Raw genomic sequence first — 23592 nt, forward strand, 5'->3', positions numbered from 1 at the left:
GCAGTGAAGGGGATATGGGGTTCAGATGCAGGCCAGGGAGTGGCAGTGAAGGGGATATGGGGTTTCAGAGGCAGGCCTGGGCGTGGCAGTGAAGAGGATATGGGGTTTCAGATGCAGGTCTGGGAGTGGCAGTGAAGGGGATATGGGGCTTCAGATGCAGGTCTGGGAGTGGCAGTGAAGAGGATATGGCATTTCAGATGCAGGCCCGAGAGTGGCAGTGAAGGGGATATGGGGATTCAGATGCAGGCCTGGGAGTGGTAGTGAAGGGGACATGGGGTGCCAGATGCAGGCCTGTGAGTTGCAGTGAAGGGGATATGGGGTTTCAGATGCAGGCCTGGGAGTGGCAGTGAAGGGGACATGGGGTTTCAGATGCAGGCCTGGGAGTGGTAGTGAAGGGGACATGGGGTGCCAGATGCAGGCCTGTGAGTTGCAGTGAAGGGGATATGGGGTTTCAGATGCAGGCCTGGGAGTGGCAGTGAAGGGGACATGGGGTTTCAGATGCAGGCCTGGGAGTGGCAGTGAAGGGGATATGGGGTTTCAGACGCAGGTCTGGGAGTGGCAGTGAAGGAGATATGGAGCTTCAGATGCAGGCCTGGGAGTGGCAGAGAAGTGAATATGGTGTTTCAGATGCAGGCCTGGGGGTGGCAGTGAACGGGATATAGGGCTTCTGATGCAGTCCTGGGAGTGGCAGTGAAGGTGATATGGGGTTTCAGAAGCAGGCCTGGGAGTAGCAGTGAAGGAAATATGGGGTGCCAGATGCAGGCCTGGGAGTGGCAGTGAAGGGGATATGGGGTTTCAGATGCAGGTCTGGGAGGGGCAGTGAAGAGGATATGGCGTTTCAGACGCAGGCCCGGGAGTGGCAGTGAAGGAGATATGGGGCTTCAGATGCAGGCCTGGGAGTGGCAGCGAAGGGGATATGGGATTTCAGATGCAGGCCTGGGAGTGGCAGTGAAGGGAATATGGTGTTTCAGATGCAGGCCTGGGAGTGGCAGTGAAGGGCATATGGGGTTTCAGACAAAGGCCTGGGAGTGCCAGTGAAGGGGATATGGGGCTTCAGACGCAGGCCTGGGAGTGGCAGTGAAGGGGATATGGGGTTTCAGATGCAGGCCTGGGAGTGGCAGTGAACAGGATATGGGATTTCAGCTGCAGGCCTGGGAGTGGCAGTGAAGGGGATATGGGGTTTCAGATGCAGGCCTGGGAGTGGCAGTGAAGAGAATATGGGGTTTCAGATGCAGGTCTGGGAGTTGCAGTGAAGGGGATATGTGATTTCAGATGCAGGCCTGGGAGTGGCAGTGAAGGGGATAAGGGGTTTCACATGCAGGCCTGGGAGTGGCAGTGAAGGGGATATGGGGTTCAGATGCAGGTCAGGGAGTGGCAATGAAGGGGATATGGGGTTTCAGATGCAGGCCTGGGAGTGGCAATGAATGGGATATGAGGTTTCAGATGCATGCCTGGGAGTGGCAGTGAAGGGGATATGGGATTTCAGATGCAGGCCTGGAAGTGGCAGTGAATGGGATATGGGGTTTCAGATGCAGGCCTGGGAGTGGCAGTGAAGGAGATATGGGGTTTCAGATGCAGGCCTGGGAGTGGCAGTGAAGGGGATATGGGGTTTCAGATGCAGGCCTGGGGGTGGCAGTGAAGGGGATATGGGGTTTCAGATGCAGGCCTGGTTTTGGCAGTGAATGGGATATGGGGTTTCAGATGCAGGCCTGGGAGTGGCAGTGAAGGGGATATGGGGTTTCAGATGCAGGCCTGGGAGTGGCAGTGAAGGGGATATTGGGATTAAGATGCAGGTCTGGGAGTGGCAGTGAAGAGAATATGGGGTTTCAGATGCAGGCATGGGAGTGGCAGTGAAGGGGATATGGATATCAGATGCAGGTCTGGGAGTGGCAGTGAAGGGGATAAGGGATTTCACATGCAGGCCTGGGAGTGGCAGTGAATGGGATATGGGGTTCAGATGCAGGCCAGGGAGTGGCAGTGAAGGGGATATGGGGTTTCAGAGGCAGGCCTGGGCGTGGCAGTGAAGAGGATATGGGGTTTCAGATGCAGGTCTGGGAGTGGCAGTGAAGGGGATATGGGGCTTCAGATGCAGGTCTGGGAGTGGCAGTGAAGAGGATATGGCATTTCAGATGCAGGCCCGAGAGTGGCAGTGAAGGGGATATGGGGATTCAGATGCAGGCCTGGGAGTGGTAGTGAAGGGGACATGGGGTGCCAGATGCAGGCCTGTGAGTTTCAGTGAAGGGGATATGGGGTTTCAGATGCAGGCCTGGGAGTGGCAGTGAAGGGGACATGGGGTTTCAGATGCAGGCCTGGGAGTGGTAGTGAAGGGGACATGGGGTGCCAGATGCAGGCCTGTGAGTTGCAGTGAAGGGGATATGGGGTTTCAGATGCAGGCCTGGGAGTGGCAGTGAAGGGGACATGGGGTTTCAGATGCAGGCCTGGGAGTGGCAGTGAAGGGGATATGGGGTTTCAGACGCAGGTCTGGGAGTGGCAGTGAAGGGGATATGAGGCTTCGGATGCAGGCCTGGGAGTGGCAATGAAGGGGATATGATGTTTCAGATGCAGGCCTGGGAGTGGCAGTGAAGAGGATATGGGGTTTCAGATGCAGGTCTGGGAGTGGCAGTGAAGGGGATATGGGGTTTCAGATGCAGACCTGGGAGTGGCAGTGAAGGGGATATGAGGTTTCAGATGCAGGCCTGGGAGTGGCAGTGAAGGGGATATGGGGATTAAGATGCAGGTCTGGGAGTGGCAGTGAAGAGGATATGGGGTTTCAGATGCAGGTCTGGGAGTGGCAGTGAAGAGGATATGGCATTTCAGATGCAGGCCCGAGAGTGGCAGTGAAGGGGATATGGGGATTCAGATGCAGGCCTGGGAGTGGCAGTGAAGGGGACATGGGGTTTCAGATGCAGGCCTGGGAGTGGTAGTGAAGGGGACATGGGGTGCCAGATGCAGGCCTGTGAGTTGCAGTGAAGGGGATATGGGGTTTCAGATGCAGGCCTGGGAGTGGCAGTGAAGGGGATATGAGGTTTCAGATGCAGGCCTGGGAGTGGCAGTGAAGGGGATATGGGGATTAAGATGCAGGTCTGGGAGTGGCAGTGAAGGGGATATGGGGTTTCAGATGCAGGTCTGGGAGTGGCAGTGAAGGGGATAAGGGGTTTCACATGCAGGCCTGGGAGTGGCAGTGAAGGGGATATGGGATTTCAGAGGCAGGTCTGGGAGTGGCAGTGAAGGGGATAAGGGGTTTCACATGCAGGCCTGGGAGTGGCAGTGAGGAGGATATGGGGTTCAGATGCAGGTCTGGGAGTGGCAGTGAAGGGGATATGGGATTTCAGATGCAGGTCTGGGAGTGGCAGTGAAGGGGATAAGGGGTTTCACATGCAGGCCTGGGAGTGGCAGTGAAGGGGATATATGGTTCAGATGCAGGCCAGGGAGAGGGAATGAAGGGGATATGGGGTTTCAGACGCAGGCCTGGGAGTGGCAGTGAATGATATATGGGGTTTCAGATGCAGGCCTGGTAGTGGCAGTGAAGGGGATATGGGGTTTCAGATGCAGGCCTGGGAGTGGCAGTGAAGGGGATATGGGGTTTCAGATGCAGGCCTGGGTTTGGCAGTGAATGGGATATGGAGTTTCAGATGCAGGCCTGGGTTTGGCAGTGAATGGGATGTGGGGTTTCAGATGAAGACCTGGGAGTGGCAGTGAAGGGGATATGGGGTTTCAGATGCAGGCCTGGGAGTGGCAGTGAAGGGAATATGGGGTTTCAGATGCAGGCCTGGGAGTGGCAGTTAAGGGGATGTGGGTATTCAGATGCAGGCCTGGGAGTGGCAGTGAAGGGGATATGGGGTGCCAGATGCAGGCCTGGGAGTGGCAGTCAAGGAGATATGGGGTTTCAGATGCAGGTCTGGGAGTGGCAGTGAAGGGGATATGGAGTTTCAGATGCAGGCCTGGGAGTGGCAGTGAAGGGGATATGGGGTTTCAGATGCAGGCCTGGGAGTGGCAGTGAAGGGGATATGGAGCTTCAGATGCAGGCCTGGGAGTGGCAGAGAAGTGAATATGGTGTTTCAGATGCAGGCCTGGGAGTGGCAGTGAACGGGATATAGGGCTTCTGATGCAGTCCTGGGAGTGGCAGTGAAGGTGATATGGGGTTTCAGAAGCAGGCCTGGGAGTGGCAGTGAAGGAAATATGGGGTGCCAGATGCAGGCCTGGGAGTGGCAGTGAAGGGGATATAGGGTTTCAGATGCAGGTCTGGGAGTGGCAGTGAAGAGGATATGGCGTTTCAGACGCAGGCCTGGGAGTGGCAGTGAAGGGGATATGGGGCTTCAGACGCAGGCCTGGGAGTGGCAGTGAAGGGGATATGGGGTTTCAGACGCAGGTCTGGGAGTGGCAGTGAAGAGGATATGGCGTTTCAGACGCAGGCCCGGGAGTGGCAGTGAAGGAGATATGGGGCTTCAGATGCAGGCCTGGGAGTGGCAGCGAAGGGGATATGGGATTTCAGATGCAGGCCCGGGAGTGGCAGTGAAGGGGATATGGGGTTTCAGATGCAAGCCTGGGAGTGGCAGCGAAGGGCAAATGGGGTTTCAGACGCAGGCCCGGGAGTGGCAGTGAAGGGGATATGGGGCTTCAGATGCAGGCCTGAGCGTGGCAGTGAAGGGGATATGGCGTTTCAGACGCAGGCATGGGAGTGGCAGGAAGGGGATATGGGGCTTCAGATGCAGGCCTGGGAGTGGCAGTGAAGGGGATATGGGGTTTCAGACGCAGGTCTGGGAGTGGCAGTGAAGGGGATATGGGATTTCAGATGCAGGCCTGGGTGTGGCAGTGAAGGGGATATGGGGATTAAGATCCAGGCCTGGGAGTGGCAGTGAAGGGGATATGGGGTTTCAGATGCAGGCCTGGGAGTGGCAGTAAAGGGGATATGGAGCTTCAGATGCACGCCTGGGAGTGGCAGTGAAGGGGATATGGGGTGCCAGATGCAGGCCTGGGAGTGGCAGTGAAGGGGATATGGGGTTTCAGACGCAGGTCTGGGAGTGGCAGTGAAGGGGATATGAGGCTTCGGATGCAGGCCTGGGAGTGGCAATGAAGGGGATATGATGTTTCAGATGCAGGTCTGGGAGTGGCAGTGAAGGGGATATGGGGTTTCAGATGCAGGTCTGGGAGTGGCAGTGAAGGGGATATGGGGTTTCAGATGCAGACCTGGGAGTGGCAGTGAAGGGGATATGAGGTTTCAGATGCAGGCCTGGGAGTGGCAGTGAAGGGGATATGGGGATTAAGATGCAGGTCTGGGAGTGGCAGTGAAGAGGATATGGGGTTTCAGATGCAGGTCTGGGAGTGGCAGTGGAGGGGATATGGGGCTTCAGATGCAGGTCTGGGAGTGGCAGTGAAGAGGATATGGCATTTCAGATGCAGGCCCGAGAGTGGCAGTGAAGGGGATATGGGGATTCAGATGCAGGCCTGGGAGTGGCAGTGAAGGGGACATGGGGTTTCAGATGCAGGCCTGGGAGTGGTAGTGAAGGGGACATGGGATGCCAGATGCAGGCCTGTGAGTTGCAGTGAAGGGGATATGGAGTTTCAGATGCAGGCCTGGGAGTGGCAGTGAAGGGGACATGGGGTTTCAGATGCAGGCCTGGGAGTGGTAGTGAAGGGGACATGGGGTGCCAGATGCAGGCCTGGGAGTGGCAGTGAAGGGGATATATGGATTCAGACGCAGGCCTGGGAGTGGCAGTGAAGGGGATATGGGGTTTCAGATGCAGGCCTGGGAGTGGCAGTGAAGGGGTTATGGTGTTTCAGATGCAGGCCTGGGAGTGGCAGTGAAGAGGATATGGGGTTTCAGATGCAGGTCTGGGAGTGGCAGTGAAGGGGATATGGGGTTTCAGATGCAGGTCTGGGAGTGGCAGTGAAGGGGATATGGGGTTTCAGATGCAGACCTGGGAGTGGCAGTGAAGGGGATATGAGGTTTCAGATGCAGGCCTGGGAGTGGCAGTGAAGGGGATATGGGGATTAAGATGCAGGTCTGGGAGTGGCAGTGAAGGGGATATCGGGTTTCAGATGCAGGTCTGGGAGTGGCAGTGAAGGGGATAAGGGGTTTCACATGCAGGCCTGGGAGTGGCAGTGAAGGGGATATAGGGTTCAGATGCAGGCCAGGGAGTGGCAATGAAGGGGATATGGGGTTTCAGACGCAGGCCTGGGAGTGGCAGTGAATGGGATATGGGGTTTCAGATGCAGGCCTGGGAGTGGCAGTGAAGGGGATATGGGGTTTCAGATGCAGGCCTGGGAGTGGCAGTGAAGGGAATATGGGGTTTCAGATGCAGGCCTGGGAGTGGCAGTGAAGGGGATGTGGGTATTCAGATGCAGGCCTGGGAGTGGCAGTGAAGGGGATATGGGGTGCCAGATGCAGGCCTGGGAGTGGCAGTCAAGGAGATATGGGGTTTCAGATGCAGGTCTGGGAGTGGCAGTGAAGGGGATATGGAGTTTCAGATGCAGGCCTGGGAGTGGCAGTGAAGGGGATATGGGGTTTCAGATGCAGGCCTGGGAGTGGCAGTGAAGGGGATATGGAGCTTCAGATGCAGGCCTGGGAGTGGCAGAGAAGTGAATATGGTGTTTCAGATGCAGGCCTGGGAGTGGCAGTGAACGGGATATAGGGCTTCTGATGCAGTCCTGGGAGTGGCAGTGAAGGTGATATGGGGTTTCAGAAGCAGGCCTGGGAGTGGCAGTGAAGGAAATATGGGGTGCCAGATGCAGGCCTGGGAGTGGCAGTGAAGGGGATATGGGGTTTCAGATGCAGGTCTGGGAGTGGCAGTGAAGAGGATATGGCGTTTCAGACGCAGGCCCGGGAGTGGCAGTGAAGGAGATATGGGGCTTCAGATGCAGGCCTGGGAGTGGCAGCGAAGGGGATATGGGATTTCAGATGCAGGCCTGGGAGTGGCAGTGAAGGGCATATGGGGTTTCAGACGCCGGCCTGGGAGTGGCAGTGAAGGGAATATGGGGCTTCAGACGCAGGCCTGGGAGTGGCAGTGAAGGGGATATGGGGTTTCAGATGCAGGTCTGGGAATGGCAGTGAAGAGGATATGGCGTTTCAGACGCAGGCCCGGGAGTGGCAGTGAAGGAGATATGGGGCTTCAGATGCAGGCCTGGGAGTGGCAGCGAAGGGGATATGGGATTTCAGATGCAGGCCCGGGAGTGGCAGTGAAGGGGATATGGGGTTTCAGATGCAGGCCTGGGAGTGGCAGCGAAGGGCATATGGGGTTTCAGACGCAGGCCCGGGAGTGGCAGTGAAGGGGATATGGGGCTTCAGACGCAGGCCTGAGCGTGGCAGTGAAGGGGATATGGCGTTTCAGACGCAGGCCTGGGAGTGGCAGTGAAGGGGATATGGGGCTTCAAATGCAGGCCTGGGAGTGGCAGTGAAGGGGATATGGGGTTTCAGACGCAGGTCTGGAAGTGGCAGTGAAGGGGATATGGGATTTCAGATGCAGGCCTGGGTGTGGCAGTGAAGGGGATATGGGGATTAAGATCCAGGCCTGGGAGTGGCAGTGAAGGGGATATGGGGTTTCAGATGCAGGCCTGGGAGTGGCAGTAAAGGGGATATGGAGCTTCAGATGCAGGCCTGGGAGTGGTAGTGAAGGGGATATGGGGTGCCAGATGCAGGCCTGGGAGTGGCAGTGAAGAGGATATGGGGTTTCAGATGCAGGTCTGGGAGTGGCAGTGAAGGGGAGATGGTGTTTCAGATGCAGGCCTGGGAGTCGCAGTGAAGGGGATATGGGGCTTCGGATGCAGGCCTGGGAGTGGCAATGAAGGGGATATGGTGTTTCAGATGCAGGCCTGGGAGTGGCAGTGAAGGGGATATGGGGCTTCGAATGCAGGCCTGGGAGTGGCAATGAAGGGGATATGGTGTTTCAGATGCAGGCCTGGGAGTGGCAGTGAAGGGGATATAGGGATTCAGATGCAGGCCTGGGAGTGGCAGTGAAGGGGATATGGGGTTTCAGATGCAGGCCTGGGAGTGGCAGTGAAGGAGAAATGGGGTTTCAGATGCAGGCCTGGGAGTGGCAGTGAAGGGGATATGGGGATTAAGATGCAGGTCTGGGAGTGGATGTGAAGAGAATATGGGGCTTCAGATGCAGGCATAGGAGTGGCAGTGAATGGGATATGGGATTTCAGATGCAGGTCTGGGAGTGGCAGTGAAGGGGATATGGGGTTGCAGAAGCAGGCCTCGGAGTGGCAGTGAAGGGTATATGGGGTTTCAGATGCAGGCCTGGGAGTGGCAGTGAAGGGGATATGGGGCTTCAGATGCAGGCCTGGGAGTGGCAGTCAAGGGGATATGGTGTTTCAGATGCAGGCCTGGGAGTGGCAGTGAAGGGGATATGGGGTTTCAGATGCAGGCCTGGGAGTGGCAGTGAATGGGATATGGGGTTTCAGATGCAGGCCTGGGAGGGGCAGTGAAGGGGATATGGGGTTTCAGAAGCAGGCCTCGAAGTGGCAGTGAAGGGGATATGGGTTGCCATATACAGGCCTGGGAGTGGCAGTGAAGGGAATATGGTGTTTCAGATGCAGGCCTGGGAGTGGCAGTGAAGGGAATATGGTGTTTCGGATGCAGGCCTGGGAGTGGCAGTGAAGGGGATATGGGGTTTCAGATTCAGGCCTGGGAGGGGCAATGAAGGGGATATGGGGCTTCAGATGCAGGCCTGGGAGTGGCAGTCAAGGGGATATGGTGTTTCAGATGCAGGCCTGGGAGTGGCAGTGAAGGGGATATGGGGTTTCAGATGCAGGCCTGGGAGTGGCAGTGAATGGGACATGGGGTTTCAGATGCAGGCCTGGGAGGGGCAGTGAAGGGGATATGGGGTTTCAGATGCAGGCCTGGGAGTGGCAGTGAATGGGACATGGGGTTTCAGATGCAGGCCTGGGAGTGGCAGTGAAGGAGATATGGGGTTTCAGATGCAGGCCTGAGAGTGGCAGTGAAGGGGATATGGGGCTTCAGATGCAGGCCTGGGAGTGGCAGTGAAGGGAATATGGTGTTTCAGATGCAGGCCTGGGAGTGGCAGTGCAGGGGATATGGGGCTTCAGATGCAGGCCTGGGAGGGGCAGTGAAGGGAATATGGTGTTTCAGATGCAGGCCTGGGAGTGGCAGTGAAGGGGATATGGGGCTTCAGATGCAGGCCTGGGAGTGGCAGTCAAGGGGATATGGGGTTTCAGATGCAGGTCTGGGAGTGGCAGTGAAGGGGTTATGGAGTTTCACATGCAGGCCTGGGAGTGGCAGTGAAGGGGATATGGGGTTTCAGATGCAGGCCTGGGAGTGGCAGTGAAGGGGATATGGAGCTTCAGATGCAGGCCTGGGAGTGGCAGAGAAGCGAATATGGTGTTTGAGATGCAGGCCTGGGAGTGGCAGTGAACGGGATATAGGGCTTCTAATGCAGTCCTGGGAGTGGCAGTGAAGGTGATATGGGGTTTCAGAAGCAGGCCTGGGAGTGGCAGTGAAGGAGATATGGGGTGCCAGATGCAGGCCTGGGAGTGGCAGTGAATGGGATATGGGGTTTCAGATGCAGGTCTTGGAGTGGCAGTGAAGAGGATATGGCGTTTCAGATGCAGGCCCGGGAGTGGCAGTGAAGGATATATGGGGTTTCAGATGCAGGCCTGGGAGTGGCAGCGAAGGGGATATGGAATTTCAGATGCAGGCCCGGGAGTGGCAGTGAAGGGGATATGGGGTTTCAGACGCAGGCCTGGGAGTGGCAGTGAAGGGCATATAGGGTTTCAGATGCAGGCCTGGGAGTGGCAGTGAAGGGGATATGGGGCTTCAGACGCAGGCCTGAGAGTGGCAGTGAAGGGGATATGGCGTTTCAGATGCAAGCCTGGGAGTGGCAGTGAAGGGGATATGGGGTGCCAGATACAAGCCTGGGAGTGGCAGTGAAGGGTATATGGGGCTTCAGATGCAGGTCTGGGAGTGGCAGTGAAGGGGATATGGGGTTTCAGAAGTAGGCCTCGGAGCGGCAGTGAAGGGGATATGGGGTTTCAGATGCAGGCCTGGGAGTGGCAGTGAAGGGGATATGGGTTGCCAGATACAGGCCTGGGAGTGGCAGTGAAGGGAATATGGTGTTTCAGATGCAGGCCTGGGAGTGGCAGTGAAGGGAATATGGTGTTTCGGATGCAGGCCTGAGAGTGGCAGTGAAGGGGATATGGGTTTTCAGATTCAGGCCTGGGAGTGGCAATGAAGGGGATATGGGGCTTCAGATGCAGGCCTGGGAGTGGCAGTCAAGGGGATATGGTGTTTCAGATGCAGGCCTGAGAGTGGCAGTGAAGGGGATATGGGGTTTCAGATGCAGGCCTGGGAGTGGCAGTGAATGGGACATGGGGTTTCAGATGCAGGCCTGGGAGGGGCAGTGAAGGGGATATGGGGTTTCAGATGCAGGCCTGGGAGTGGCAGTGAATGGGACATGGGGTTTCAGATGCAGGCCTGGGAGTGGCAGTGAAGGAGATATGGGGTTTCAGATGCAGGCCTGAGAGTGGCAGTGAAGGGGATATGGGGCTTCAGATGCAGGCCTGGGAGTGGCAGTGAAGGGAATATGGTGTTTCAGATGCAGGCCTGGGAGTGGCAGTGAAGGGGATATGGGGCTTTAGATGCAGGCCTGGGTGTGGCAATGAAGGGGATATGGGGTTTCAGACGCAGGTCTGGGTGTGGCAGTGAAGGGGATATGGGGATTAAGATCCAGGCCTGTGAGTGGCAGTGAAGGGGATATGGGGCTTCAGATGCAGGCCTGGGAGTGGCAGTGAAGGGGATATGGGGTGCCAGATGCAGGCCTGGGAGTGGCAGTGAAGGCAATATGGTGTTTCAGATGCAAGCCTGGGAGTGGCAGTGAAGGGGATATGGGGTGCCAGATACAAGCCTGGGAGTGGCAGTGAGGGGGATATGGGGCTTCAGATGCAGGTCTGGGAGTGGCAGTGAAGGGGATATGGGGTTTCAGAAGTAGGCCTCGGAGTGGCAGTGAAGGGGATATGGGGTTTCAGATGCAGGCCTGGGAGTGGCAGTGAAGGGGATATGGGTTGCCAGATACAGGCCTGGGAGTGGCAGTGAAGGGAATATGGTGTTTCAGATGCAGGCCTGGGAGTGGCAGTGAAGGGAATATGGTGTTTCGGATGCAGGCCTGGGAGTGGCAGTGAAGGGGATATGGGTTTTCAGATTCAGGCCTGGGAGTGGCAATGAAGGGGATATGGGGCTTCAGATGCAGGCCTGGGAGTGGCAGTCAAGGGGATATGGTGTTTCAGATGCAGGCCTGGGAGTGGCAGTGAAGGGGATATGGGGTTTCAGATGCAGGCCTGGGAGTGGCAGTGAATGGGACATGGGGTTTCAGATGCAGGCCTGGGAGGGGCAGTGAAGGGGACATGGGGTTTCAGATGCAGGCCTGGGAGTGGCAGTGAATGGGACATGGGGTTTCAGATGCAGGCCTGGGAGTGGCAGTGAAGGAGATATGGGGTTTCAGATGCAGGCCTGAGAGTGGCAGTGAAGGGGATATGGGGCTTCAGATGCAGGCCTGGGAGTGGCAGTGAAGGGAATATGGTGTTTCAGATGCAGGCCTGGGAGTGGCAGTGAAGGGGATATGGGGCTTCAGATGCAGGCATGGGAGGGGCAGTGAAGGGAATATGGTGTTTCAGATGCAGGCCTGGGAGTGGCAGTGAAGGGGATATGGGGCTTCAGATGCAGGCCTGGGAGTGGCAGTCAAGGGGATATGGGGTTTCAGATGCAGGTCTGGGAGTGGCAGTGAAGGGGATATGGAGTTTCACATGCAGGCCTGGGAATGGCAGTGAAGGGGATATGGGGTTTCAGATGCAGGCCTGGGAGTGGCAGTGAAGGGGATATGGAGCTTCAGATGCAGGCCTGGGAGTGGCAGAGAAGTGAATATGGTGTTTGAGATGCAGGCCTGGGAGTGGCAGTGAACGGGATATAGGGCTTCTGATGCAGTCCTGGGAGTGGCAGTGAAGGTGGTATGGGGTTTCAGAAGCAGGCCTGGGAGTGGCAGTGAAGGAGATATGGGGTTCCAGAGGCAGGCCTGGGAGTGGCAGTGAATGGGATATGGGGTTTCAGATGCAGGTCTGGGAGTGGCAGTGAAGAGGATATGGCGTTTCAGACGCAGGCCCGGGAGTGACAGTGAAGGATATATGGGGTTTCAGATGCAGGCCTGGGAGTGGCAGCGAAGGGGATATGGGATTTCAGATGCAGGCCCGGGAGTGGCAGTGAAGGGGATATGGGGTTTCAGACGCAGGCCTGGGAGTGGCAGTGAAGGGCATATAGGGTTTCAGATGCAGGCCTGGGAGTGGCAGTGAAGGGGATATGGGGCTTCAGACGCAGGCCTGAGAGTGGCAGTGAAGGGGATATGGCGTTTCAGACGAAGGGCTGGGAGTGGCAGTGAAGGGGATATGGGGCTTTAGATGCAGGCCTGGGAGTGGCAGTGAAGGGGATATGGGGTTTCAGACGCAGGTCTGGGTGTGGCAGTGAAGGGGATATGGGGATTAAGATCCAGGCCTGTGAGTGGCAGTGAAGGGGATATGGGGCTTCAGACGCAGGCCTGGGAGTGGCATTGAAGGGGATATGGGGTGCCAGATGCAGGCCTGGGAGTGGCAGTGAAGGGAATATGGTGTTTCAGATGCAAGCCTGGGAGTGGCAGTGAAGGGGATATGTGGTGCCAGATACAAGCCTGGGAGTGGCAGTGAAGGGGATATGGGGTTTCAGATGCAGGTCTGGGAGTGGCAGTGAAGGGGATATGGGGTTTCAGAAGTAGGCCTCGGAGTGGCAGTGAAGGGGATATGGAGTTTCAGATGCAGGCCTGGGAGTGGCAGTGAAGGGGATATGGGTTGCCAGATACAGGCCTGAAAGTGGCAGTGAAGGGAATATGGTTTGTTTGTTTGTTTGTTTGTTTATTATTTATAATGCGCCGAAAAGCCCAACGGTAACAAGGCGCAGCAGATACAAGAATTTGCAAGACTTAGTTACAGACAGTAAAATATATACAAGTATGAACACAGTAATAATAGCAATAAGCGGTAAATATAAACATATGTACAATTAACAGTTGTGTATCCAGAGTGACCAAGTGAAGGTGGGAGACAAGAGGTCCTAGATGATAGCTGTCTTCAGCCAAGACATCAGCTTTGAGCTGAAGTTTTGGTAGGGTAGGTCCATTCTAAAAGTGGGTGGTAGGGAGTTCCATAGCTTGGCCGCTTTCACTGGGAAGCTATTGCCACCTGTAGTTGATTGTTTGTAAGAAGGGACGGATAGGCAGTCTCTGTATGCTATCCTAGTTGGTCTCATGGATGTTAGTCTATGAAATCTGTTGATCAGATAGGTAGGGGCCGCATTGTTAAGGGATTTATGGGTTAGTGAGGCAGTTTTTAAGGAAATTTTGTCTATGATGGGAATCCAATTTTGTTGCTTGCTATGTATTGTAATGTGGTCTCTTCTTGAGATGCCCAAGGCCGCTCTGAGTGCGTTGTTCTGGAGAGTTTGTAGCTTGCCAGTGACGGCCTTGGAGGACCCAAGATAGAGGGCGTTACAGTAGTCCAAGCGGGAGAGTATAAGGGCTCTGGCCAGGGTCAGACAACTAGACTCGGATAGAAAAGGTTTGGCTGTCCGGATCAATTTACAAGTACAGGACCTGGAGGAGGCTAGTGAGTTCACTTGTCTGCTAAAATTGAAATTAGAGTCCAAGTAAAAGCCCAGTGTTTTGACTTCGTGTCCGACCCTGATGGTATTACCATCAATTATAAATGATGAGCATGCCGGGCTCAGTTTCTTTAGGCTACCTTTGGTGCCCAATGTGATGAGTTCCGTTTTATCATCATTCAGGCATAGACCGTGAGTGGCCATCCATGCCTGGATGATGATGTAAACCCTATTCACCAAGGCCAAATCCTTTGCATAATCTCCAGAAAGTGGAAGGAGGATCTGGGTATCATCTGCATAATTAGTGTAGGTGATACCGAGATGATCCAGATCGTCGAAAAGGGGCTTGGTAAATATGTTGTACAGTGTAGGGGAGACACAGGAACACTGAGGCACACCGCAGGTGATGGGTATGGGGTCTGCCGCGTCTGTCGGCGAAAAGACCCTCATGGTTCTGCCATCAAGGAAGGATCTGATCCATGTAATGGCCTCGGGGGAGAAATGGGCAGCCGTGTGGAGGTGGGTGCAGAGGACCGAGTGATCGACCAAGTCGAATGCTGCGGATAGGTCAAGGAGGAGGAGTAAAGCTGCTTGACCATTGTCTTTGAGCAGATCAATCTGTGTTTTAAGGTCGATGAGAGCTGTCTCGGTCCCATGTTGGGGTCGGAAGCCTGATTGTCTGGCTTCTAGCAAGTGGTGATCCTCCAGGTGCTTCTGTATTTGTACATAGGCGACCTTGTCCAGAATTTTCAGAAGGAATGGTACCGTTGTTATAGGCCTATAGTTAGTAGGTATTGCTGGGTCAAGAGTGTTTTTATTTAGTAGGGGTAGTACCCAGGATTGTTTTAAGTTAGTTGGGATGGAACCGGTGGAGAAGGAAGCGTTGATTAGCTTAGTGATAAATGGGGAAAGGTCACGGGCAGCATCTTTTATGAGCTGTGCTGGGCATAAGTCTCCCTGGCAGTTAGAAGGCTTCAATGACAGGCTGATTTTTTCCACTTCGAGTATGGTCACTTTGGTAAAGTTAAATCGTGAATATTCACTTGTGGTCCGCTTCTCAGGTGGCTTGGACAGGGCAGGATTGTTCAAGGAGGCTTTTTTACAGGATATTTTATTTTGTAGCGTGGCGATTTTGTTGGCTAGGGCATATTGGATGTCGGTACACAAGTTCTTGTCTTTTATGCAGGTGTCTATAGGTGCAATGGGGGTTTCTACTTCTTTTAGAATCGAGAATAGTTCCTTTGTGTTTGAGCTGGCTTGGGAGAGGTACGTTTAGCAAGGAAGATTTCTTTTTTGTACAGGGCCGCTAGTTTAGTGAATTTAAGTTTGTTGGCTGCTGATGGGTCTTTTTTCCAGATAGATTCGCAGTGTCTTTTTTGTTGTCTTAAGTTTTTGAGGAGAGGTGTGTACCAGATGTTAAGGTGGGTTTTGGACTTGCTTGGCCTGAGTTTGAGAGGGGCAATTGAGTCCAGGGAGGTAGACATGATTTTATTATATTCCTCAACCAAGGTTTCAGGGTCCATGGGGTTTCAGATGCAGGCCTGGGAGTGGCAGTGAAGGGAATATGGGGTTTCAGATGCAGGCCTGGGAGTGGCAGTGAAGGGGATATGGGGTTTCAGATGCAGGCCTGGGAGTGGCAGTGAAGGGAATATGGGGTTTCAGATGCAGGCCTGGGAGTGGCAGTGAAGGGAATATGGGGTTTCAGATGCAGGCCTGGGAGTGGCAGTGAACAGTATATGGGGTTTCAGATGCAGGCCTGGGAGTGGCAGTGAAGGGGATATGGGGTTTCAGATGCAGACCTGGGAGTGGCAGTGAAGGGAATATGGGGTTTCAGATGCAGGCCTGGGAGTGGCAGTGAACAGTATATGGGGTTTCAGATGCAGGCCTGGGAGTGGCAGTGAAGGGGATATGGGGTTTCAGATGCAGGCCTGGGAGTGGCAGTGAAGGGAATATGGGGTTTCAGATGCAGGCCTGGGAGTGGCAGTGAAGGGAATATGGGGTTTCAGATGCAGGCCTGGGAGTGGCAGTGAACAGTATATGGGGTTTCAGATGCAGGCCTGGGAGTGGCAGTGAAGGGGATATGGGGTTTCAGATGCAGGCCTGGGAGTGGCAGTGAAGGGAATATGGGGTTTCAGATGCAGGCCTGGGAGTGGCAGTGAACAGTATATGGGGTTTCAGATGCAGGCCTGGGAGTGGCAGTGAAGGGGATATGGGGTTTCAGATGCAGGCCTGGGAGTGGCAGTGAAGGGAATATGGGGTTTCAGATGCAGGCCTGGGAGTGGCAGTGAAGGGAATATGGGGTTTCAGATGCAGGCCTGGGAGTGGCAGTGAAGGGAATATGGGGTTTCAGATGCAGGCCTGGGAGTGGCAGTGAACAGTATATGGGGTTTCAGATGCAGGCCTGGGAGTGGCAGTGAAGGGGATATGGGGTTTCAGATGCAGGCCTGGGAGTGGCAGTGAAGGGAATATGGGGTTTCAGATGCAGGCCTGGGAGTGGCAGTGAAGGGAATATGGGGTTTCAGATGCAGGCCTGGGAGTGGCAGTGAAGGGAATATGGGGTTTCAGATGCAGGCCTGGGAGTGGCAGTGAACAGTATATGGGGTTTCAGATGCAGGCCTGGGAGTGGCAGTGAAGGGGATATGGGGTTTCAGATGCAGGCCTGGGAGTGGCAGTGAAGGAGATATGGGGTTTCAGATGCAGGTCTGGGAGTGGCAGTGAAGGGGATATGGGGTTTCAGATGCAGGCCTGGGAGTGGCAGTGAACAGTATATGGGGTTTCAGATGCAGGCCTGGGAGTGGCAGTGAAGGGGATATGGGGATTAAGATCCAGGCCTGGGAGTGGCAGTGAAGGGAATATGGTGTTTCAGATGCAGGCCTGGGAGTGGCAGTGAAGGGGATATGGGGTTTCAGATGCAGGCCTGGGAGTGGCAGTGAAGGGAATATGGGGTTTCAGATGCAGGCCTGGGAGTGGCAGTGAACGGGAATATGGGGTTTCAGATGCAGGCCTGGGAGTGGCAGTGAAGGGAATATGGGGTTTCAGATGCAGGCCTGGGAGTGGCAGTGAAGTGAATATGGTGTTTCAGATGCAGGCCTGGGAGTGGCAGTGAAGGGGATATGGGGATTAAGATCCAGGCCTGGGAGTGGCAGTGAAGGGAATATGGTGTTTCAGATGCAGGCCTGGGAGTGGCAGTGAAGGGGATATGGGGTTTCAGATGCAGGCCTGGGAGTGGCAGTGAAGTCGATATGGCGTTTCAGATGCAGGCCTGGGAGTGGCAGTGAAGGGGATATGGGGCTTCGGAAGCAGGCCAGGGAGTGCCAATGAAGGGGATATGGTGATTCAGATGCAGGCCTGGGAGTGGCAGTGAAGGGGATATGGGGCTTCAGATACAGGCCTGGGAGTGGCAGTCAAGGGGATATGGTGTTTCAGATGCAGGCCTGGGAGTGGCAGTGAAGGGGATATGGGGTTTCAGATGCAGGCCTGGGAGTGGCAGTGAATGGGACACGGGGTTTCAGATGCAGGCCTTGGAGGGGCAGTGAAGGGGATATGGTGTTTCAGATGCATGCCTGGGAGTGGCAGTGAACGGGATATAGGTCTTCTGATGCAGTCCTGGGAGTGGCAGTGAAGGTGATATGGGGTTTCAGAAGCAGGCCTGAGAGTGGCTGTGAAGGAGATATGGGGTGCCAGATGCAGGCCTGGGAGTGGCAGTGAAGGGGATATGGGGTTTCAGATGCAGGCCTGGGAGTGGCAGTGAACAGTATATGGGGTTTCAGATGCAGGCCTGGGAGTGGCAGTGAAGGGGATATGGGGTTTCAGATGCAGGCCTGGGAGTGGCAGTGAAGGAGATATGGGGTTTCAGATGCAGGTCTGGGAGTGGCAGTGAAGGGGATATGGGGTTTCAGATGCAGGCCTGGGAGTGGCAGTGAACAGTATATGGGGTTTCAGATGCAGGCCTGGGAGTGGCAGTGAAGGGGATATGGGGATTAAGATCCAGGCCTGGGAGTGGCAGTGAAGGGAATATGGTGTTTCAGATGCAGGCCTGGGAGTGGCAGTGAAGGGGATATGGGGTTTCAGATGCAGGCCTGGGAGTGGCAGTGAAGGGAATATGGGGTTTCAGATGCAGGCCTGGGAGTGGCAGTGAAGGGAATATGGGGTTTCAGATGCAGGCCTGGGAGTGGCAGTGAAGGGAATATGGGGTTTCAGATGCAGGCCTGGGAGTGGCAGTGAAGTGAATATGGTGTTTCAGATGCAGGCCTGGGAGTGGCAGTGAAGGGGATATGGGGATTAAGATCCAGGCCTGGGAGTGGCAGTGAAGGGAATATGGTGTTTCAGATGCAGGCCTGGGAGTGGCAGTGAAGGGGATATGGGGTTTCAGATGCAGGCCTGGGAGTGGCAGTGAAGTCGATATGGCGTTTCAGATGCAGGCCTGGGAGTGGCAGTGAAGGGGATATGGGGTTCAGATGCAGGTCTGGGAGTGGCAGTGAAGGGGATATGGTGTTTCAGATGCAAGCCTGGGAGGGGCAGTGAAGGGAATATGGTGTTTCAGATGCAGGCCTGGGAGTGGCAGTGAAGGGGATATGGGGTTTCAGATGCAGGCCTGGGAGTGGCAGTGAAGTCGATATGGCGTTTCAGATGCAGGCCTGGGAGTGGCAGTGAAGGGGATATGGGGCTTCGGAAGCAGGCCAGGGAGTGCCAATGAAGGGGATATGGTGATTCAGATGCAGGCCTGGGAGTGGCAGTGAAGGGGATATGGGGCTTCAGATACAGGCCTGGGAGTGGCAGTCAAGGGGATATGGTGTTTCAGATGCAGGCCTGGGAGTGGCAGTGAAGGGGATATGGGGTTTCAGATGCAGGCCTGGGAGTGGCAGTGAATGGGACACGGGGTTTCAGATGCAGGCCTTGGAGGGGCAGTGAAGGGGGGTGTGCAGTCATAATGTCGACATCAATAATGTCGACAGTCAAAATGTCGACAAATTAATGTCGAAAAACAATAATGTCGACAAACAAAAATGTCGACATTATTCGATATTTTTTCGACATTAATTTAGTGTATGCATAAATACATAAATAAATATATATATGATGTGTTGAGTATGAGGGGTGGTTGGGGGGGTGTGGGGGGGTGGCAAGGGGGTGTTGGGTGAGGGGGGGTTGGGGGGGGGACCCCCCCATAGTAAATACAATTTTTTATTTATTTAATTATTGAATAAATAAATAAATAAATAAATAAATAATTGGTATGTGTTGAGTATGAGGGGTGAAAGGGTGGTTGGGGGGGTGTGGGGGGGCGGCAGGGGGGTGTTGGGTGAGGGGGGTTGGGGGGGGACCCCCCCCCATAGTAAATGATCATTTTTAGGTTATTTATTTATTGAATAAATAAATAAATAAATAAATAAATAAATAAATAAATAAATAATTGGTATGTGTTGAGTATGAGGGGTGAAAGGGTGGTTGGGGGGTGTGTGGGGGGGGTGGCAGGGGGGTGTTGGGTGAGGTGTTGATAGTTTTAAGGGTTTATAGTCATAATGTCAAAAAAAAAAATGTCGACATTTTTTTTTCGAAAAAATGACTTTTTCCATTATAAGTATAGGATGTCGACATTATTGTATGTCGACATTTTTTTGTCGACATTTTTGTCTGTCGACATTTTTTTTTCGACATTATGACTATAAACCGTGAAGGGGATATGGTGTTTCAGATGCATGCCTGGGAGTGGCAGTGAACGGGATATAGGTCTTCTGATGCAGGCCTGGGAGTTGCAGTGAATGGGACATGGGGTTTCAGATGCAGGCCTGGGAGTGGCAGTGAAGGGGATATGGGGTTTCAGATGCAGGCCTGGGACAGGCAGTGAAGGGAATATGGTGTTTCAGATGCAAGCCTGGGAGTGGCAGTGAAGGGGATATGGGGTGCCAGATACAGGCCTGGGAGTGGCAGTGAAGGGGATATGGGGTTTCAGATGCAGGCCTGGGAGTGGCAGTGAAGGGGATATGGGGTTTCAGATGCAGGCCTGGGAGTGGCAGTGAAGGGGATATGGGGTTTCAGATGCAGGCCTGGGAGTGGCAGTGAAGGGGATATGGGGTTTCAGATGCAGGACTGGGAGTGGCAGTGAAGGGGATATGGGGTTTCAGATGCAGACCTGGGAGTGGCAGTGAAGGGGATATGGCTCCCCAGGACTGTGCACCAGTCATGAAGCTCGCCTCACAGCCAGACATCCACTGATGGAGCGTGAATAAGATGGCGGCCTCTCCAAGGCTAAGCACAAGGCCACTGACGTCTCTTCCGACCTAAGGCCCAGTGGCGGAGCTGTGTGTGGGAAGAGGGGCTCACAAGGGCTGTGTATCAGTTACTGAGTCCATTAGGGAAGCGGTGTGTGACATGGGGGTCACTCACACAGACCTCTCCAGGGCAGGGAAGGCCGGGTGTGAGATGGTGAGGGCATCTCGAGGGCTGGGCATCAGTTAGGGACCTCCCTCCAGGCCTAGGACCCAGAGGGGTAGAATTCTGAGGAATGGGGGTTCACGAGGGCGGGTGCCATTGACAGAGCGTTGTGGGAGGGAAGCAGAGGGGCGTGTGTGCGTGGTGCAGTGTGTGCTCACATCTGTCTGCGGATGCCTAGCCTGTCCAAACCACCGGCCGCCCACCGGCCCAGCTCACCCTGCAGGCTCTTGGCACTGGCGTAGTCCATGCTCCAGCTCACTAACGCCATCACCAGGCCGAGAAGCACCAGGAAGACCCAGTCCTCGCCCAGCTTCCGAATGAAGTACTTCTGCACCCGCCGGGCACAGTCTGGGGAGAGAGAGAGAGAGAGAGAGAGACTCCTGGCGTGTGGCACCCATCAACAGCCAAGCATGCAAGTGCGACACCCCCAGTCAAGCATGCAAATGGGACCCCCCCAGCTAAGCATGCAAGTGTGACACCCCCAGCTAAGCATGCAAGTGGGACCCCCCAGCTAAGCATGCAAGAAGGACCCCCAACTAAGCATGCAAGTGGAACCACCCCCCAGCCAAGCTTGCAAGTGGGACCCCCAACTAAGCATGCAAGTGGAACCACCCCCCAGCCAAGCATGCAAGTGGGATAACCCCCCAGTCAAGCAGATGTGGGACAACCCCCCTCAGCTAAGCATGTAAGTGGGACCACCCCAGCTAAGCATGTAAGTGAGACTGCCCCCACCTAAGCATGCAAGTGGGACAACCCCCCTCAGCCAAGCATGAAAGTGGCACCACCAACCCAGCCAAGCATGCAAGTGGGGCAACCCCCCTCAGCCAAGCATGCACGTGGAACCACACCCAGCTAAGCATTCCAGTGGAACCCCACCTAAGCATGCAAGTGTGATAACCCCCCAGTCAAGCATATGTGGGACAACCCCACTCAGCTAAGCATGCAAGTGGGACTGCCCCCACCTAAGCATGCAAGTGGGACCCCGCAGCTAAGCATGAAAGTGGAACCAACCACAGATAAGCATGCAAATGGGACAACCCCCCTCAGGCAAGCATGCAAGTGGGACAATCCCCTCAGCTAAGCATGCAAGTTAGACCACCACCCTCAGCTAAGCATGCAATTGGGACTGCCCCCACCTAAGCATGCAAGTGGGACCCCACAGCTAAGCATGCAAGTGGAACCCCACAGCTAAGCATGCAAGTGGAACCAACCCCAGCTAAGCATGCATGTGGGACAACTCTCCAGCCAAGCATGGAAGTGGGACAACCCCCCCCCCCCCCAGGCAAGCATGCAAGTGGGACTTCCCAGCTGAAGCATGCAAGTGGGACCACCCCCCACGCTAAGCGTTCTTGGGTCCAACCCTCCAGCCAAGCACGCAAGTGGGACAACCCCTCTCAGCTAAGCATGCAAGTGGGACAACCCCTCCAGCCAATCAGGCAAGTGGGACCACCACCCCGCCAAGCATGCAAGTAGGACAACCCCCAGCTAAGATTGCAAGTGGAACCCCCAGCTAAGCATGCAAGTGGGGCAACCCCCCTCAGCTAAGCATGCAAGTAGGACCACCACCCTGCCAAGCATGCAAGTAAGACAACCCCCAGCTAAGACTGCAAGTGGAACCCCCTGCTAAGCAAACCCCAACCCCACGCCAAGCATACACGTGGGACCACCCCACCAAGTTAAGCATGCTTGTGGCCAACCCTCCAGCAAAGTGTGAAATGGGATCAATCCTTCAGCTAAGCAAGTAAGAGATACTAACACCCCCAGCTAAGCCTTCTTGGGGGCCAACCTCCCATCTAAGTGCTTAAGTGGACCAATCCTCCAGCTGAGCGAGCAAAGGGGAACCAACAACTCCAGCTAAGCATACATGGGGGCAGGGGAGTTGCTAAATCTGGAAAAGACCCGGGGCTACGCTGATATCGGAACTGTTGGGACTGGGGGCTAGCTAGTCTTTTGGCTGTAGCTCCTGAGATTCTATCCGGGGCTACAACCAAAAGATCAGGGGCTACAGCCCCCTTAGCCCCCCCCTAGCAACGCCCCTGCATGGGGGAAACCCCCCTCGATAAACATGCCAAGGCTAGCCACCCATAAGAATGCAAGTGGAACCAGCCCCCCAACTAAGAATCCAAATGGGGCCAATCACCCAGCCAAGCATGCACGGGGGACTAACCCCTCACCAATACATGTAGGAAAGACCAAGCCCCCCAGCCAAGCCTGGAAGAGGAACCACCTCCTGCTAAGCATTAAGGGGAAGCACCCCTCCACCCCCACCATGTGGATGCAGTTCTAAAGGCTCCCTCTGGAGATGTCTGTCCAATTCTACAGGCCCAGTTATGCAGGCCTAATCTGGGCGGTTCTGTGCATTTCTACTGGTCTCGTCTGGACTGTTGAGCACAGTTATAGAGGCCTAATCTGGGCGGTTCTGTGCATTTCTACTGGTCTCGTCTGGACTGTTGAGCACAGTTATAGAGGCCTAATCTGGGCGGTTCTGTGCATTTCTACTGGTCTCGTCTGGACTGTTGAGCACAGTTATAGAGGCCTAATCTGGGCGGTTCTGTGCATTTCTACTGGTCTCGTCTGGACTGTTGAGCACAGTTATAGAGGCCTAATCTGGGCGGTTCTGTGCATTTCATTTCTACTGGTCTCGTCTGGACTGTTGAGCACAGTTACAGAGGCCTAATCTGGGCGGTTCTGTGCATTTCTACTGGTCTCGTCTGGACTGTTGAGCACAGTTATAGAGGCCTAATCTGGGCGGTTCTGTGCATTTCTACTGGTCTCGTCTGGACTGTTGAGCACAGTTATAGAGGCCTAATCTGGGCGGTTCTGTGCATTTCTACTGGTCTCGTCTGGACTGTTGAGCACAGTTATAGAGGCCTAATCTGGGCGGTTCTGTGCATTTCTACTGGTCTCGTCTGGACTGTTGAGCACAGTTATAGAGGCCTAATCTGGGCGGTTCTGTGCATTTCTACTGGTCTCGTCTGGACTGTTGAGCACAGTTATAGAAGCCTAATCTGGGCGGTTCTGTGCATTTCATTTCTACTGGTCTCGTCTGGACTGTTGAGCACAGTTACAGAGGCCTAATCTGGGCGGTTCTGTGCATTTCTACTGGTCTCGTCTGGACTGTTGAGCACAGTTATAGAGGCCTAATCTGGGCGGTTCTGTGCATTTCTACTGGTCTCGTCTGGACTGTTGAGCACAGTTATAGAGGCCTAATCTGGGCGGTTCTGTGCATTTCTACTGGTCTCCTCTGGACTGTTGAGCACAGTTATAGAGGCCTAATCTGGGCGGTTCTGTGCATTTCTACTGGTCTCGTCTGGACTGTTGAGCACAGTTATCGAGGCCTAATCTGGCCGGTTCAGCACAGTTATAGAGGCCTAATCTGGGCGGTTCTGTGCATTTCTACTGGTCTCGTCTGGACTGTAGAGCACAGTTTTAGAGGCCTAATCTGGGCGGTTCTGTGCATTTCATTTCTACTGGTCTCGTCTGGACTGTTGAGCACAGTTATAGAGGCCTAATCTGGGCGGTTC

The 23592-nt window shown here is 54.7% G+C and overlaps 1 protein-coding gene across 1 annotated transcript in view; it reads right to left on the bottom strand.

Annotated features, from left to right (window-relative positions):
* CLCN1 (chloride voltage-gated channel 1) overlaps positions 1–23592 on the bottom strand; it is a 1282884-nt gene that overhangs the window by 978936 nt on the left and 280356 nt on the right. Inside the window, exon 3 of the mRNA XM_069650302.1 lies at positions 20285–20416. Coding sequence (XP_069506403.1) covers positions 20285–20416 — 132 coding nt within the window. The remainder of the gene's footprint in view (positions 1–20284; positions 20417–23592) is intronic.

This window comes from Ambystoma mexicanum, chromosome 3p, assembly GCF_040938575.1.
Source record: "Ambystoma mexicanum isolate Mex_15411 chromosome 3p, UKY_AmexF1_1, whole genome shotgun sequence".
Lineage (NCBI taxonomy): Eukaryota > Metazoa > Chordata > Amphibia > Caudata > Ambystomatidae > Ambystoma > Ambystoma mexicanum.